The sequence below is a fragment of the Phytophthora sojae genome (assembly GCF_000149755.1).
Source record: "Phytophthora sojae unplaced genomic scaffold PHYSOscaffold_4, whole genome shotgun sequence".
NCBI lineage: Eukaryota > Oomycota > Peronosporomycetes > Peronosporales > Peronosporaceae > Phytophthora > Phytophthora sojae.
Window position 1 is genome coordinate 3192178 of NW_009258118.1, and position 13294 is coordinate 3205471.

General features: G+C 49.0%; 5 protein-coding genes across 5 annotated transcripts; 2 read left to right on the plus strand and 3 right to left on the minus strand.

Annotated features, from left to right (window-relative positions):
- Nucleotides 1-377: 377 nt before the first annotated feature.
- On the plus strand, nt 378-755 carry PHYSODRAFT_388126 (hypothetical protein; the record flags this gene model as incomplete). The annotated part of the gene is made up of 1 exon (XM_009528302.1): nt 378-755. A coding segment is annotated over one exon (378 nt), but the record flags the coding sequence as incomplete, so codon positions are not given.
- A 3792-nt stretch (nt 756-4547) lies between these two features.
- Nucleotides 4548-4940, plus strand: PHYSODRAFT_300582 (hypothetical protein; the record flags this gene model as incomplete). Its single annotated transcript, XM_009528303.1, has 1 exon — nt 4548-4940. The coding sequence occupies one exon, from the start codon at nt 4548-4550 to the stop codon at nt 4938-4940; it is 393 nt and encodes a 130-aa protein (XP_009526598.1).
- A 1896-nt stretch (nt 4941-6836) lies between these two features.
- Nucleotides 6837-8051, minus strand: PHYSODRAFT_504013 (hypothetical protein; the record flags this gene model as incomplete). The annotated part of the gene is made up of 1 exon (XM_009528304.1): nt 6837-8051. The coding sequence occupies one exon, from the start codon at nt 8049-8051 to the stop codon at nt 6837-6839; it is 1215 nt and encodes a 404-aa protein (XP_009526599.1).
- A 1161-nt stretch (nt 8052-9212) lies between these two features.
- On the minus strand, nt 9213-9852 carry PHYSODRAFT_560151 (hypothetical protein; the record flags this gene model as incomplete). Its single annotated transcript, XM_009528305.1, has 2 exons — nt 9213-9299; nt 9380-9852. The coding sequence occupies 2 exons, from the start codon at nt 9850-9852 to the stop codon at nt 9287-9289; spliced, it is 486 nt and encodes a 161-aa protein (XP_009526600.1). The 3' UTR covers nt 9213-9286.
- A 2486-nt stretch (nt 9853-12338) lies between these two features.
- PHYSODRAFT_415940 (hypothetical protein) lies at nt 12339-13010 on the minus strand (the record flags this gene model as incomplete). The annotated part of the gene is made up of 1 exon (XM_009528306.1): nt 12339-13010. A coding segment is annotated over one exon (672 nt), but the record flags the coding sequence as incomplete, so codon positions are not given.
- Nucleotides 13011-13294: the final 284 nt, after the last annotated feature.

Here is a 13294-nt window from a genome sequence, read left to right on the forward strand (position 1 = left end):
AAGGTTGATACCATCCGCTCGCTCAAGTTCGACGGGAAGAACTTCCTTGCGTACAAGGAAGGCCTGAAGGCGGCGCTGCGAGCTCGAAAGTGCTGGAAGATGAGGAGCCGAAACCCGAGAAGGACGGCACTGCAGCGACGAAGAAGAAGCGCACGGAGTGGCGGCAGAAGCTGCTGATGTTGAACGACATCTTGACGAACACGCTGGACGACGTGACGCGAGTCAGGCTCGCTCATCTGAACAAGCCTCAAGCCAAGTGGGCCGCACTAGTTGATGATTTCGAAAAGAACTCTTTCGCAGTGGCGTTGTTCAAGCGAAGAGAGCTGCTGAACGTGGAGTTTGATCCCGATAGTGAATCAATTCGGGACTATATCCACCGAGTAGAGGCAATTCGGCAGGAGCTGACCCTTATGCACGAGGAAGTGTCCGACAAGGAGATGATTACTGCTTCGCTGACTGGACTGGGGGGGAAGTATGAAAGTATGGTCGAAACATTCGACAACCTGGACGACTATTCTCTGCAGCAAGTAAAAATCAAGCTGACGAGTCGTGAAGAACGCCTCAACCAGGCAAGAGCGGTGACTGCTGCCAAGGCCCGCAAGAAAGGGAATGGCCAGGCTGCAAATACCGGTTCGCAGATCGCACCTGTGCAGTCGGACGATAAGGAAGTGTCGTTCGTCAACAAGAAGAACCGAGGTCGTGGAGGTGGTGGTCGTGGTCAAGCCCAGCGACGTGCTGACATCGACTGCTATAACTGTGGCAAGCCCGGACACTATGCGTACGAGTGCAGAGCTCCGAAGCGAGATCAGCAGCAGGGTGGCAAGAAGAATTCGGGCAAATCGAAGAGTAAGCGCCAAAAGCAGCAGAGTGATGATGATACCTGTGGTGATCTTCCTGGCTACTACAATCCAAGTAAGTCTGGCGGCAAGAAGAACAAGCCTGTGAACATGACCGAAGTAGTGGAAGAGAAGCCGATGCCGTGTTTCGCTAACGCGACGGTGCAAAATGCATCGGGTACCAGTTTTTTCATCCCGTTTGTGCTGGACAACGCATCTGACGTGAATATATGTGGATGCAGAGAGGCATTTGTGTCTCTTACGTCAGATTGTGACACTGTGATGAAGTGGTTTGATAATTCGACCCGCAAGAAAGCACAGATGCAGGGACAGATCAAGTTCGCGATCGTGGATGCGCACACGAAGACTCGAGTGTGGATCACAGTGGAAGCTCTCTATGTAGAAGGAGCGACGAATCTGCTGTCGCAGCGAATGCTGTACAAGGAGTATGGTTTTCCGTGCAGACTAGTGAGGACCAGGAGGTGACTACACTGACGCACCGGGTGAAGCACATTACCTGGACGTTTGACATGGTGGGTGAACTCTATCAAACAATGGTAGAAGTCCAGCGTCCACAACCTACGCTGGCCGTATTGCAGACCTCTGCTCAGCCTACCAGAAAGCTTCGGATGTGGCATCATCGCCTCGCTCACGCGAACTGGCAGGTGATCAAGGACATGTCATCGAAGGAAATGGAGAGAGGCTTGGAGCTGACGAAAGAGGACCGTAGCGGGAAAGCGCAATTTATCGATTGTGATACGGCCAAAATGAAGAGAATGTCCTTCAAGAAGACGACACCAGAACGTGCAAAGGTGCCGTTCGTCAAAGTTCTGATGGATCTGGGCTTTCTCAGTGTCCCTACGTTGGAGGGTAACACAGTGTACTTGCACCTCATTGATGAGGGATCGAGGTACCAGTGGTTGTGGAGCAGCTGAAGTGCTTTCGTGATGACGTTCGCGCTAGGCACCACAAGGTCGTGAATACTTTCCACTCGGACCAGGGGCCTGAGTTTTTCAATCAAGCGGTGGAAGAACAGTGTGCTGGCGAAACCATCCAGATTTTCGCTCATCCGCATACACCTGAAGAAGTATGCCTGATTGAAAAAGCGCACGACACTCTGATGAATAAAGTTCGCTCTGTGTTGTATAGTAGTGGTCTTCCTGGAATGTTGTGGGGATAAGCAGCCAACTATGTGATCGAGACGGGCAATCGGACGAGTACGAAGGGCAATGCAGACCAGGTGACGCCACATGAGAAGATGTTCGGATCAAAGCCGAGCGTGCGTCATCTACGTCCATTTTGCTGTCTAGCGATCAAGTTTGTGGACACGGTCTATCGTAAGGACAAATTGTCGGTGAGAGGAGCGCCCGCTCTGATGGTCGGGTATGCTACGAAGACAAAGGGCTACGGGCTGCTTGACTTGGAGTCGGGTGTGATAACTGAGCATCGGCATGAAAACGTGAAGTTCTACGAAGAGACTACGGTGGAGAGATCGTATGTGGAGAAACTTCTCAATGAGGCTTATCGTTTGCGGAGGCGCCCTACTGTAGACTGTAAAAATCTCCCATTGGTTCGGTTTCCAGTGGTTGATGTGAATGAGTTGGATCGCAACGATCGTGACTTAGAGCTCAGGCGTGAGTTGGGGATGCAAGAACCGCCTCCTGCAACGAATACACCTGACCAGGAACAGAAGAATTATGAACCTGGGGACGCATCAGATTCAGAAGAGAGTCTTGAAGACAAACCTCCACCGCCAAGAAAGAAGCGCCACTTACCAGTTGAAGTGAAGAAACCGCGCAGATCGACGCGTGCTCGGAAGAGACCGACACGGCTAGATGACTTTATGTCTCCTGTATTCGGCTCATCAGCTTCTGCAACGGCAACTATGAATATCCAAGTCCCGAAAACCTGGAATGAGATGATGGCTTCGGCGCAAAGAGAGAAGTGGCTTGAAGCCACGAAGGAGGATTTCTGGCTCAGCTGGATAATGGAACTTGGATCCTGGTGCCAAGGCCTAAAGATGCGCATGTACTGAAGTGCAAATGGTTGTGGACACTGAAAGAGAATGAACTGAGAATGTTGCGGTTCAAAGCTCGTTTAGTTGTCTTGGGTTGTTTCGAGATCTGGGGAATAGATTTTGATGAGACGTTCGCCCCTGTTGTGAGATTCGAGACGTTGAGGTTCGTCTTCTTGTGGGCTGGGAGGACCAAGTCGGTGGTGAAGCAGTTCGACTTCGTGACTGCCTTCCTAAATGCACCAACTGAACGGATCATCTATATGGAGCAACCTGAGGGTTTTGTGAAGCGTGGTTACGAGAGTTTTGTGTGCCTGTTGAAGAAGAGTATCTATGGGTTACGGCAATCTCCTCGTAACTGGAATAACACGCTGCATCTCGTGCTCATCGAGTTTGGCTTCCACCAGAGCTACAAGGATGAAGGACTGTACTGGATTCGGATTGAGGGCAGACTTGTCCTACTGCCAATCTATGTGGATGATATTCTGCTTGTTGGCAAGGAAGAGGATGTGGACTTCGTAGACAAGGCGTTGACGGAGCGCTTCAAGATGAAGTGTCTAGGAGACGTGAACTACTTGCTTGGACTACAAATAAAGTACGAGCCTGAGACGCATGTCTCGTTCGAAGTACATCCAGGACATCATGGCGAAGTTCAAGATGGGAGTCCGCGTATCCGGTACGCATTCCGATGACGGTGGACGGGGTCAAGCTTCACGAAGCTAGCCCGGAGGAGCATGAGAAATGTAAGAAGCTGCCGTACCGAAGTATTGTGGGGTGCCAACAGTATCTGGTGAGCGGTTCGCGCCCTGAATTGGGTACTGCTGTGAGAATTTTGAGTAAGTTCCTCAACACGTATGGTGTTGCGCATTGGCGCGCAGCGAAACGAGTACTGCGGTACTTAATCGGAAGCCAGGACATGGGATTGCAGTTTGACTACGAAAAGGCACGCCAATATAACAAGCTACGCATTGAGGTCTAATCTGATGCAAACTTTGCGTCGGAAGGTGGTGATATGAAGTCCTTGAGTGGATTTGCTGTATTCTGCAAGAACAGCTAATCTCCGCGAGATGCTGGAAGCAAGAGACTCTAGCTGAGAGTACTTGTGAGGCCGAGCTGATTGCTGCCAACACTGGGTTACAACACCCTATCTGGCTAGAACAGCTAGTATGACAGGCTCCGATGCGGTGGGGCCTGCCGCAGCGAAAGTGCGTGGAGTTGTTGTGGTTGCTTGCTTGCTTTTGGGTAAAATGCAAAGTGAGATTGATTCCTTTAAGTCTTCGGGCTAGCTACGGCTCTAGGTCTTCCTCTTGCTTTCTCGTTAGTGTCGTTCTAGAAGCTGAGCTAACCTATACTAAATGCAAGTGTTTTTCTGTTTTTGTAATCCTATATATGCATGTTTGTATACTTGTGCAGGTAGAGTTCTGGATTCCGGGCGCCAGGCAGTCTTGCGCAAGCCTGGTGCCAGCCTTCAAGCGACGCGGTGCGCAAGCTACTTGTGGCGGAGGAGGAGGCGGCGGCGCTGCGACGCCTGCCTTCCTAGCCACCAGGTATGTCTTCCTTGAGCATGTATGTTGCTGGCGTACCCGCTTGCGTGGGTGCCAGCAGCAGACATGCTGCATCATGACATGGTAGATGAGCTGGGCTTGGAACGAGAAACCACGACGCTGTATTGTGATTCGGCCAGCGCTCGTGAACTGATGAAGCATGCTGGAAAGCATCGCAGGACCAAGCAGCTCAATATTAGTGACCTCAAGATTCGTGAGTACGTGAAGAAGCGGGGAGTCAAGATTGAACCCGTGGCATCGAAAGCGAACGCGGCTGACACAATGACGAAACCTCTACCTCTGGAGGTATTTGAACGGCACAGAGAGAAGCTCGGTGTGCGCACTTCAAGAATGATCTCTCGTCGGGAAGGCCGAGAGTGGCGTGGTTCACCGCAGAGCCAAGCACGAAGAGTTCGGGAGGAGACAAGCCCCGAAGCCGACGAGACCGGCAAAGACAATGTTGTTGAGCAGAGTCGTGGCCGTCGAGGAATCCCAGTCCGCTTCAAGAAGAGAGCCCGAGTTAAGATGAAACTGGAGAGAGCGTGATCGTCACGATATGTGGCATGAGGATTTGACAGCAAGGGCTGAAGCAGCTGGATGATGGAAGGCCAGATCCGACCATGTGTGTATTATGCTCAATATGCATGTAGACTGAAAAAAATAGTGTAGTGGCATACGAGGCATTGTGGTGATATTTACTGTGTGAAACTGATGAGTTGTTACCATGATGTATGTAGCCACCAAACTGAGCGCCTCGGAGTTGACGTCGAGAAGAGAGTAAGAGAAAGATATCGACATCAACACGAAAGCTGGGACGAGGACGCTACAGTAAGTTGAAGATGCTGAGGTTTAGCCACACGCGGCTTGATCTCGAAGAGAAAAACGCGTTCATTCCGAGAACCGCTGGCTGCCACTCAATACACTCAAGACGTGAAGGCTGTTGCCTCCGTCACCCCTCAGTGCCTCTCCGTGCTCTTAAGTCATTGACTGACAGTTTGGGTCGACCCCCAAAACTATGCTGACCACAGAGTTTTGGACGACGTCCCCACTTGAGGAATTTGAGTACAAAGCCGCTTACTCTTTATTTCCCCTTTCACTCTCCCCGATTTGCTGGCGATTTTGCAAACAACATAAGTACCATTCATACGTTGTTATTAACGGTAGACTGATACACCTGACCTGTGGTTCGAATGCCAGAATACTTAGGTAAGTGTAAGTGCAGAATGTGCACATTGGCACAACGAAAAGTGAATAAGAGGTTAACTTTCGATGTTTCAATTTCGTGGTGTGTTCATTTTCAGAATGAAAATACGAGCGAATTATTCCAGTAACCTTTCGCGATCCATGTTGAAATTCTTCCTCTAGATGTCATCTACACCCAGCCGCAATGGCCAATGTTGATGCCGCGACTATGACATGCACGGCTGTTCAAAGCTGTTAGTCTGCACGCGTAGGTAGATAACCTCATGCACGTTGAGCGCGATAAGGAAACATATATAATGAACGATAACTAGCTCAAAATAATGTAGTTGAGCCCGATATCGTACCATCACACATGCATGTAGGGTATCAAAGCAGAGCTGTGACGCCCGATATCGACCCAACAGAACTGTAATTGAGTGGGCTAATGCATTTGCTTAGTCGAACATCTTTTCATGAGCAACGCAATGAATGAATTAACGCAGACTAGAAAGGAGCAAATAATCGGCGCCTTTAGCGCGCAGGAAGGACTTGGAGCTGTCTGATTTCCTTAAAGCGAATTAGCAGGCGAGCTCGAACGGGCCAAAAGAGAGCCATTGTTGCTACCAAGAAGCACCGACACGGAATCCGGCTCGTACACCCCAGCTCATCGTCCAGCTCGTCATCCGCGCATAGCCTTCAATGTAATTTAGAGAAGTTGCTGCTCGACAGTACCCGGTCCACAGCATGCAAAGCTGCTTGCTACTTGGCGTAGCGTTGGCGCTTCCTTGAGGCTCTGCTTGTTGATGCTTGGACTCTCTGTTGTGCGCTGGTCAAGCGATCCCGAAGGGCCACAGACTTCTTACCAACGGCCGCAGAGCGACCCTTCTTACGACATCATAAGGTTTGAAAGGCAAATAGCCTTAATAAAGGGTCCTAAGCGGGTCCAAATAAGGGTAAAATGTCACGTTTAAGTCTATTTCTGATGTCCTCCATACGGTGTTTCATAACTTCGACCATCTGGTTTTATGGCATCTAAAGATAGTGACGTCGGTTCAGCTCAGAATCCGTGCCGATACCACCTTCTGATAAGCATCCAAATGTTGTTTAACCGAGGTATTTTTTTCGTGTGAGCGATTATAAATTGTGACCCTAACCCATTCGCAGAATTAATGTAAAAAGTAAAGCGGAGTGTATATAAGAGACGTAAAAACTCCTTAAAACGGAGTCTCATGATTATAGGGGGGACTTCGTCCCCAACTATTAAGTATTTTGTATGGTAAGGCATGTGTGGCTTCTTGCATTGTTGCTCGGGGTGTTGTCGGGTTGATATCTTATGATGAATTCTTTTTTACCAGTATTGGGCTTCAGAAGGCTGCCTATCATTTCGTTGAAGGCGATGGGCTTTACTACTCGTTTCAGTGGAGCCATTTGAACTGAAAAGTGAAGTCCATACCTGGAGATGAAGCAACAACAGTAAGTAAGAATCGTGCGTCGGGAGTACGAGGTCATGGGCTTACCAAAGTGGTCGAGTTCGTACTGCAGCAGGAAAATGCCTTCGATAAAAAGTTGGGCTTGCACCATGTAGACTTGCGTCTCCAGTACGAACGCGAGTTGGTACAGAGGCGAAAAGGCAAACTTGCGTTGAAGAAACAAGTGAACCAGTAGTAGCGACACAATCTCAAGAAAGGCAAACACCAGAGTGTTTGCCACAGCGGAAGCCCCAAAATTGCTGGCGCTACTGGGGTAGTACACAGCGTTTGGTAGGTGCTCGAGCACAGATTTGTAAAGCACGAAAATGAGCGGAACGATGCACTCAACGTACTCGACCAATACCAGGTATTCGCAGTGAAACGTCAGTTGCAGGCCCTGAACCACCAGCTTTTTCGCTACATCTCCCTGTGCGATACACTTTGGACTCGTGACGAAAACCTGAACAGTGGTGGGGCCAGCTCCTTTGCCGCTAATAGTATCGATCTCTGGCGCTGATGGTGTAATTTGTGCCCTTCGAATCTGACCAGGGCGAGGTGCTGCTGACCTTATAGTCGATGGTTGATATATTTGCGATTGTTGTAGCGCCAGAAGAATATCGGATTGCTCTCTTGTGAGAGGATGAGGGCAGCAAGCGGTTAGTCGTACGCCCTCGAACGAGACGACGTGGAAGGCGTTTGGATCTCGAGCCACGGACAAAATAAGCGTCGGTAGATTGCAATTGTCCGGATTTTTCGCTAGTCTGCCACACCTCGATGACTTTTTCTTGAGATCTTGCAGTAGCTCAAAAACAATCTTTGCATTCATGCGCACCTCCCGAAATTCTAGTAGCGATTGCCCAAGATCAGCTGCGATGAACAACACCGAAAGGTAAACCGATCCAGTGGTCGACATGACAGTCGAGACGAATAGAGCACTGAAGAAGTCTACCGTCATGGCGACGATCCCGGGGATAAAGTCCTCCATGTCACGGACAGAGCGCACCATAAAGCCTTTCGCAGCGAATCTCCACACCGGCAACACAACAACTACAACACCTCGATACGCAACTGGTATGAACTCGTAGAGGACTTTGTAGAGAGGGAAAATGTTGACGAGCGCCATGACCGCGTTAAAGTATCGAAAGAAGCGTAGCAGATTGGGACGACAAGCCGCTGAGCTCGTAAGATTTTGTCGGCCGAACACGAGAAACATTATGAATGGGATGTAAACTGATAATAAAAACCCTCCGAAATACCACGTCATAGGGAACGGAAACCCGACAATGCTAGCCCCAAGAAGAAGAGTTACCACATAGCCGATGCAGGCGCCAGCACAAGTTGTGAATCGCTTTAGAACCGTGGGGTTTAACTCTGGACCAAGCACGACGAGCTGCGATACGCCAGCAAAACTCATTGCGAAGTTTTCCAGTCCCAAGCGGATCCAATATACCCAATTAGCACTCCACGACTCGGAAGGAGAACGTAGTGGCAAACTTTCGAGCAACACAGTCGTGAGAAGCACGGGAAGCGGAGTCAGAATGCACACCAAGAATACTCGAGTTGGCGATGTGGTCTTGCAGTAGTAGTCGAAACTTTCGAGACGCTCGATCGAGTAGGATCCCCGACGACCAACTTGGAATCTGTTCCAACTCTCTTCAAGGCGCTGCCACCAGCGCTCCCTTGGAGGCGGTGACGTTGGACCATGGGCTGTTGCGCTCATCCCGTCAGCGCGGCCGAATAATACGGTTATGAGGACTGAAAAGATAGAGAGATGATCGCGGTGTATTCATAGCTTGTGATAATGTTATGTTGTGCCCAGCACTACAAATATCCCCCCCTCTGACCATGTGATCAAATTATTATTTCATGACGCACTCTACTTGCGAAGCTGCCTCCGTTTCTGAGTTGATTTGCTGCCAAGAGCCACTTGAACTGGAGCTTGAAGTCCGCGCCTGGTAGTGTATGATGAAATCAGCTCGATTTTTTTTACTAAGTAATGAAAAATGAGAGATTAAGTCTGGATGTTGGAGTTCATACTGAAGTACGAAGATTGATGTTTTGGATGAAAAGATGCGTTTGAACCATACTGATTCGCGCCTTCAGCACAAAAGCGAGTGGATACAGAGGAGAGAAGGCGAACATCCGCTGAAAAAAACTGAGGTGAGAAGCAAGAGAAAAGAAAAAAAAGCTTCGATACCAATGACTTCAAATAAGCTCAAAAGCCAACCTTGCTCGACTATACTACACCACAACACTACAGCATAAAAAAAGAAGAGAAAAGAATCAGCGTCCACTCGATTCAAACAACACCAATCCGTCAAAGCCAATACTTACTTGTTTCCGGTAGCCGCCCCCGTCGCCGCCGCTGGTTGCGAGATAATCGCAGCAGCTGCCGGTGTCGGCAATTGCGGCTCGTACGTGACGTAGCTGCGCTTGAGCGTGAGTCCGTTGCGTCGAATGAACTTGGTGACCCAGTTCTCGGAGGCTTTGAAGGTCGAGTCGGAGCGCTGGAACATGTGCTGCGCCGTCTTGGCGATCCACTTCCTTGTCACGCGCTCCTTCTTGGCTCGCTCTTTAATCACCACGACCAGTAGCTTCTCCTCCGAGTCCTCCAAGTACAGCTTGCGTCCTCCCCCGCTGATGCGCTTCTTGCTGCCAGAGTCGCCCAGAATCTTGTCTCGGTTCTTCCACCATTTGCGGAAAGAGGACGCGCTGACGTCCCAGTTCAGCGCCGCAAAGTGCTTCTCGGCACGGGACGGGATCCCTTTACCCGGACCCATTATCCACTCAATGGCCTCTTTCTTCATACTCAATGGGATACTTTTCCGTTTCATGGCCGTCGTCGAACTCGCCTGGTCTGGGGCCGCAGCAGGTACTTGGACTAATGATGGTGATGGCGTTGCAGTGGTTATAGGTGTTGTAGGTGCACTCTCCGTTGTCGAGTCGGAGAGAGGGCCAATGGCGGCTGCAGCTGCAGATAACGGCATCAGGTCCATGACATTGCTGGCGCTGTGGTCCACTTTCATGGTCTTGGCTGGTGAACCGTCACTACTACTGGTATTGGTATTAGGAGGGACTTCGGCGTGGGCTTGAGCTTGGTTTTGGGCCTGATTTAGCGCTTGCTGCTCCTGGATCTGCAGGAGCAGGTGGGTCATGGCCGGATCCAAAGTCCCATCGGGTCCGGTTGCTGCATGTACGAGTGCCAGCACTTCCTCTGCGGATGGAGCCTTCATCTTGGAGCGCTGTAGGAGGCGAGAAACCGATTAGTAGCCCGCCCTCAAAACACGCAGGAAAAATAATGACTGAAAGTTTGTATAAGTCAGAAAAAGGAAAAATACGAAATGAAATATAAAGGAAGTATTATTTATTTTACGGTAGCGCAATACGTTTTCAATAAAATTCAATAAATATAAGCATTATTTCCTATGCAAAATAGTGACTTTATATTCAATTATTTCATGTAGTTAGATTTGTAGATAGAATTGATTAAAAAAACAAAAGGAATTATTTTATTATGTTCTATTGATAATACATTCAGAGCATCTCCACCGGTGCAGAGTAAAACTAAAAGCAAATTGCCCTCAGATCCGTGCCTACAACGGCACAACCGTGCTAAAGACAGTGCGCAGCTCCACCGGCCATTGAGACTTGCAGCGAGCGCGTTAAAGCTCTTAGCACGGCGCCAGCAATGGCGACGGCGAGTCCTAGCTGTATAGCCCTATAAAGATGAAAACGGGTCCGGGAACACGTTGAGGAAGACCCAGGGATGACGTAACAAGGGCGACGCTGCGGTCTGTAACGCTAGCGCTGCTTAGAACGCTTGACTTGGCCCTACTACTGGCTGGTCGACATTTACTCAACCTTTTACTCAAAGCCTCCTCCGTCGGCAAACTTGTACAAAAATTTGATCTGCGTAAAAAATGGAGCAATTTGCTCACCATTTACTCAAACCCGTGGAGCAGTACAAAACTAAAACTATAACCAAATATTGACAGAAAAGGGGTAAAATTTAGTTTTACTCACGACCGGTGGAGATGCTCTAATATATATTTACGAAATATTATTAAAACAAATATTTAAGTTTAATGGTTTTAAAATATAATTTGTTTGTTAAAATTGTAATTATTTAATGAATTGTTTTTTATTTTGACATCTTTATAAAGTCAACTAACATGTATGAATATATGTAAATAAATAACATACTTCGAAGTAGTACATTAAAATAGTTGTAATTAATTTTAACTATGTCGATCGTTCGCTAGATCAAGATGGACAACTCGCTCGTGTCGTTGAAGTCTGCTAGGTTTTATGGAGCCACTCGAATCGAAAACTGAAATTGTTTCCTAAATTTACTGCAGCAGCAGTACGATCTCAACGAAAAGTATCGTTTGTACTGAGTAAACGTGGGTCTCGAGTACGAACGCAAGCTGGTACAGTGGTGAAAAGGCGAACCGCCGCTGTAGGAAGACGGCGAGAAAGCTGAATGACCCGAACTCCATGAGCGAAAATATGAGAATGTTGACGATGGCCCCAAAGTGCCAATTCCTTGGGTAGTAAACAACATTGGCAGTTGCTCTAGCACCGACTTGTACACAACATAAATTAATGGGGTGACACACTCGATGTACTCCACTAATACCAGGTATTCACAGTGAAAAAGCAGTTGCAGCCCTTGCAGAACTAGTTGCTTCGACTTCTCGGTAGATTTGTTGCTCTTGCCCGTCTTAGACTTGGGATCTACAGTAATCGTAGATAGACTGTGTCCAGTGGGAGATGGTACGACCAGGATATTTCACTTAGAGAGCGGACCTCTTCGTTTGTTTCGGTGCGGTTGGCTGAGTATTTGGGGTGCTCGTTGGGTATAGACACTCGATTCATCTAGCTTCCGAAGTTGTGCCGCTTGCTGGACCGTAATTGTGTGTGCCCGCAACCGCACGCCCTCTAGCGAGCGTATATTAAATGCCACAGGATTCCTTGTTATCGCAAGGATCATCGGCAATAGACTCGGAATATCATCGCTCGAGCCAACAGCAGCAACAAAGTACCGCGAAGCTGCTCGATCTCGAAGGAGTTCTAGCACAATATTTGCATTTTCTCGCACTTCACGGAACTCCAACATCGTCTGCCCAAGATCCGCCGCTATGAACAATGCTGACAAGTAGACTGATCCAGAAGTCGACATACACACAGCGACAAACAACGAGCTGGAAAAGTCCACCGTGAACGCCACGAGTTCTGGTACCAAGTCTTCCAGCTCGCGCGTCTTCCAGACGATAAAGCGTTTAGCAGCAAGGCGCCACAATGGCAGCACGATAACCACTACTCCTCGATATGCCACAGGTACGTGGTCATAAAGAACTTTGTAAATGGGATACACCCCGATGAGAAGCATGTGAGCGGAGATAACACGATTGAGTCGCTCGAAATGCTGTAGATGCGGAGAGTCTTTCGCGAATGGGGCTGGCCCTAGCACGAGACGCGTCATCACTGTCATCGAAATGCCAATTGGAATGGCTCCAAGCTGCATCTGGAGCGGCACAGGAAACCCGATAGTAGCGGCGGCAACCAGGCACGCACCAAGATAACCAGCACTCGAGCCTAAAACTACCAGAAATCGCTCCAAGACTGTAATCTGAAGACCGGGTACAAATGCGATCTGTTGAGTCGAGCCAGCAAAACCCATTGCCAAGTGCATTAACGCTAAGCGAATCCAAAACATCCAGTTGGCAGCCCACCCCTCGGACGGCGGTCGGAGTGGTAGGGTTTCCAGTGGCAGAGCTACTACCAGTGCGGGTGCTGGAGTAAGCAAGCATACTGCGATCACTCGAGTCCGTGACGCTGTCTTGCAATAGTGATCGAGACTTTCCAGGCGCTCGACGGAGTACGAACCCTGACGGCCTACTTGAATCGCATTCCACATCTTTTCAAGGCGATCCCACAGTGATACGAGGCGAGTCGGGGAAACTGCAACGCTTGGTCTGCTGGGCGTAGCGCTCGTTCGTACCTCAGTTTCCTTACTTGTGGGTCGACGCTGCGGGACTGTGGTGGTGAAATAGCAATATAAAAATGGATCACACAACCGATGACATGCCTCCACAAACTTCTGGAAATAGCAACAAGTGAAGGTCGATGACTCATCGGTGATAAGGCCGTACGTAAAAGCAACGTCATTTGTCGATCTAGTAAGATCAATACAAGTACAGTATCTGCTGTTCGTTCAAATTGATTCGTGCATGAATCGCGTCGGTA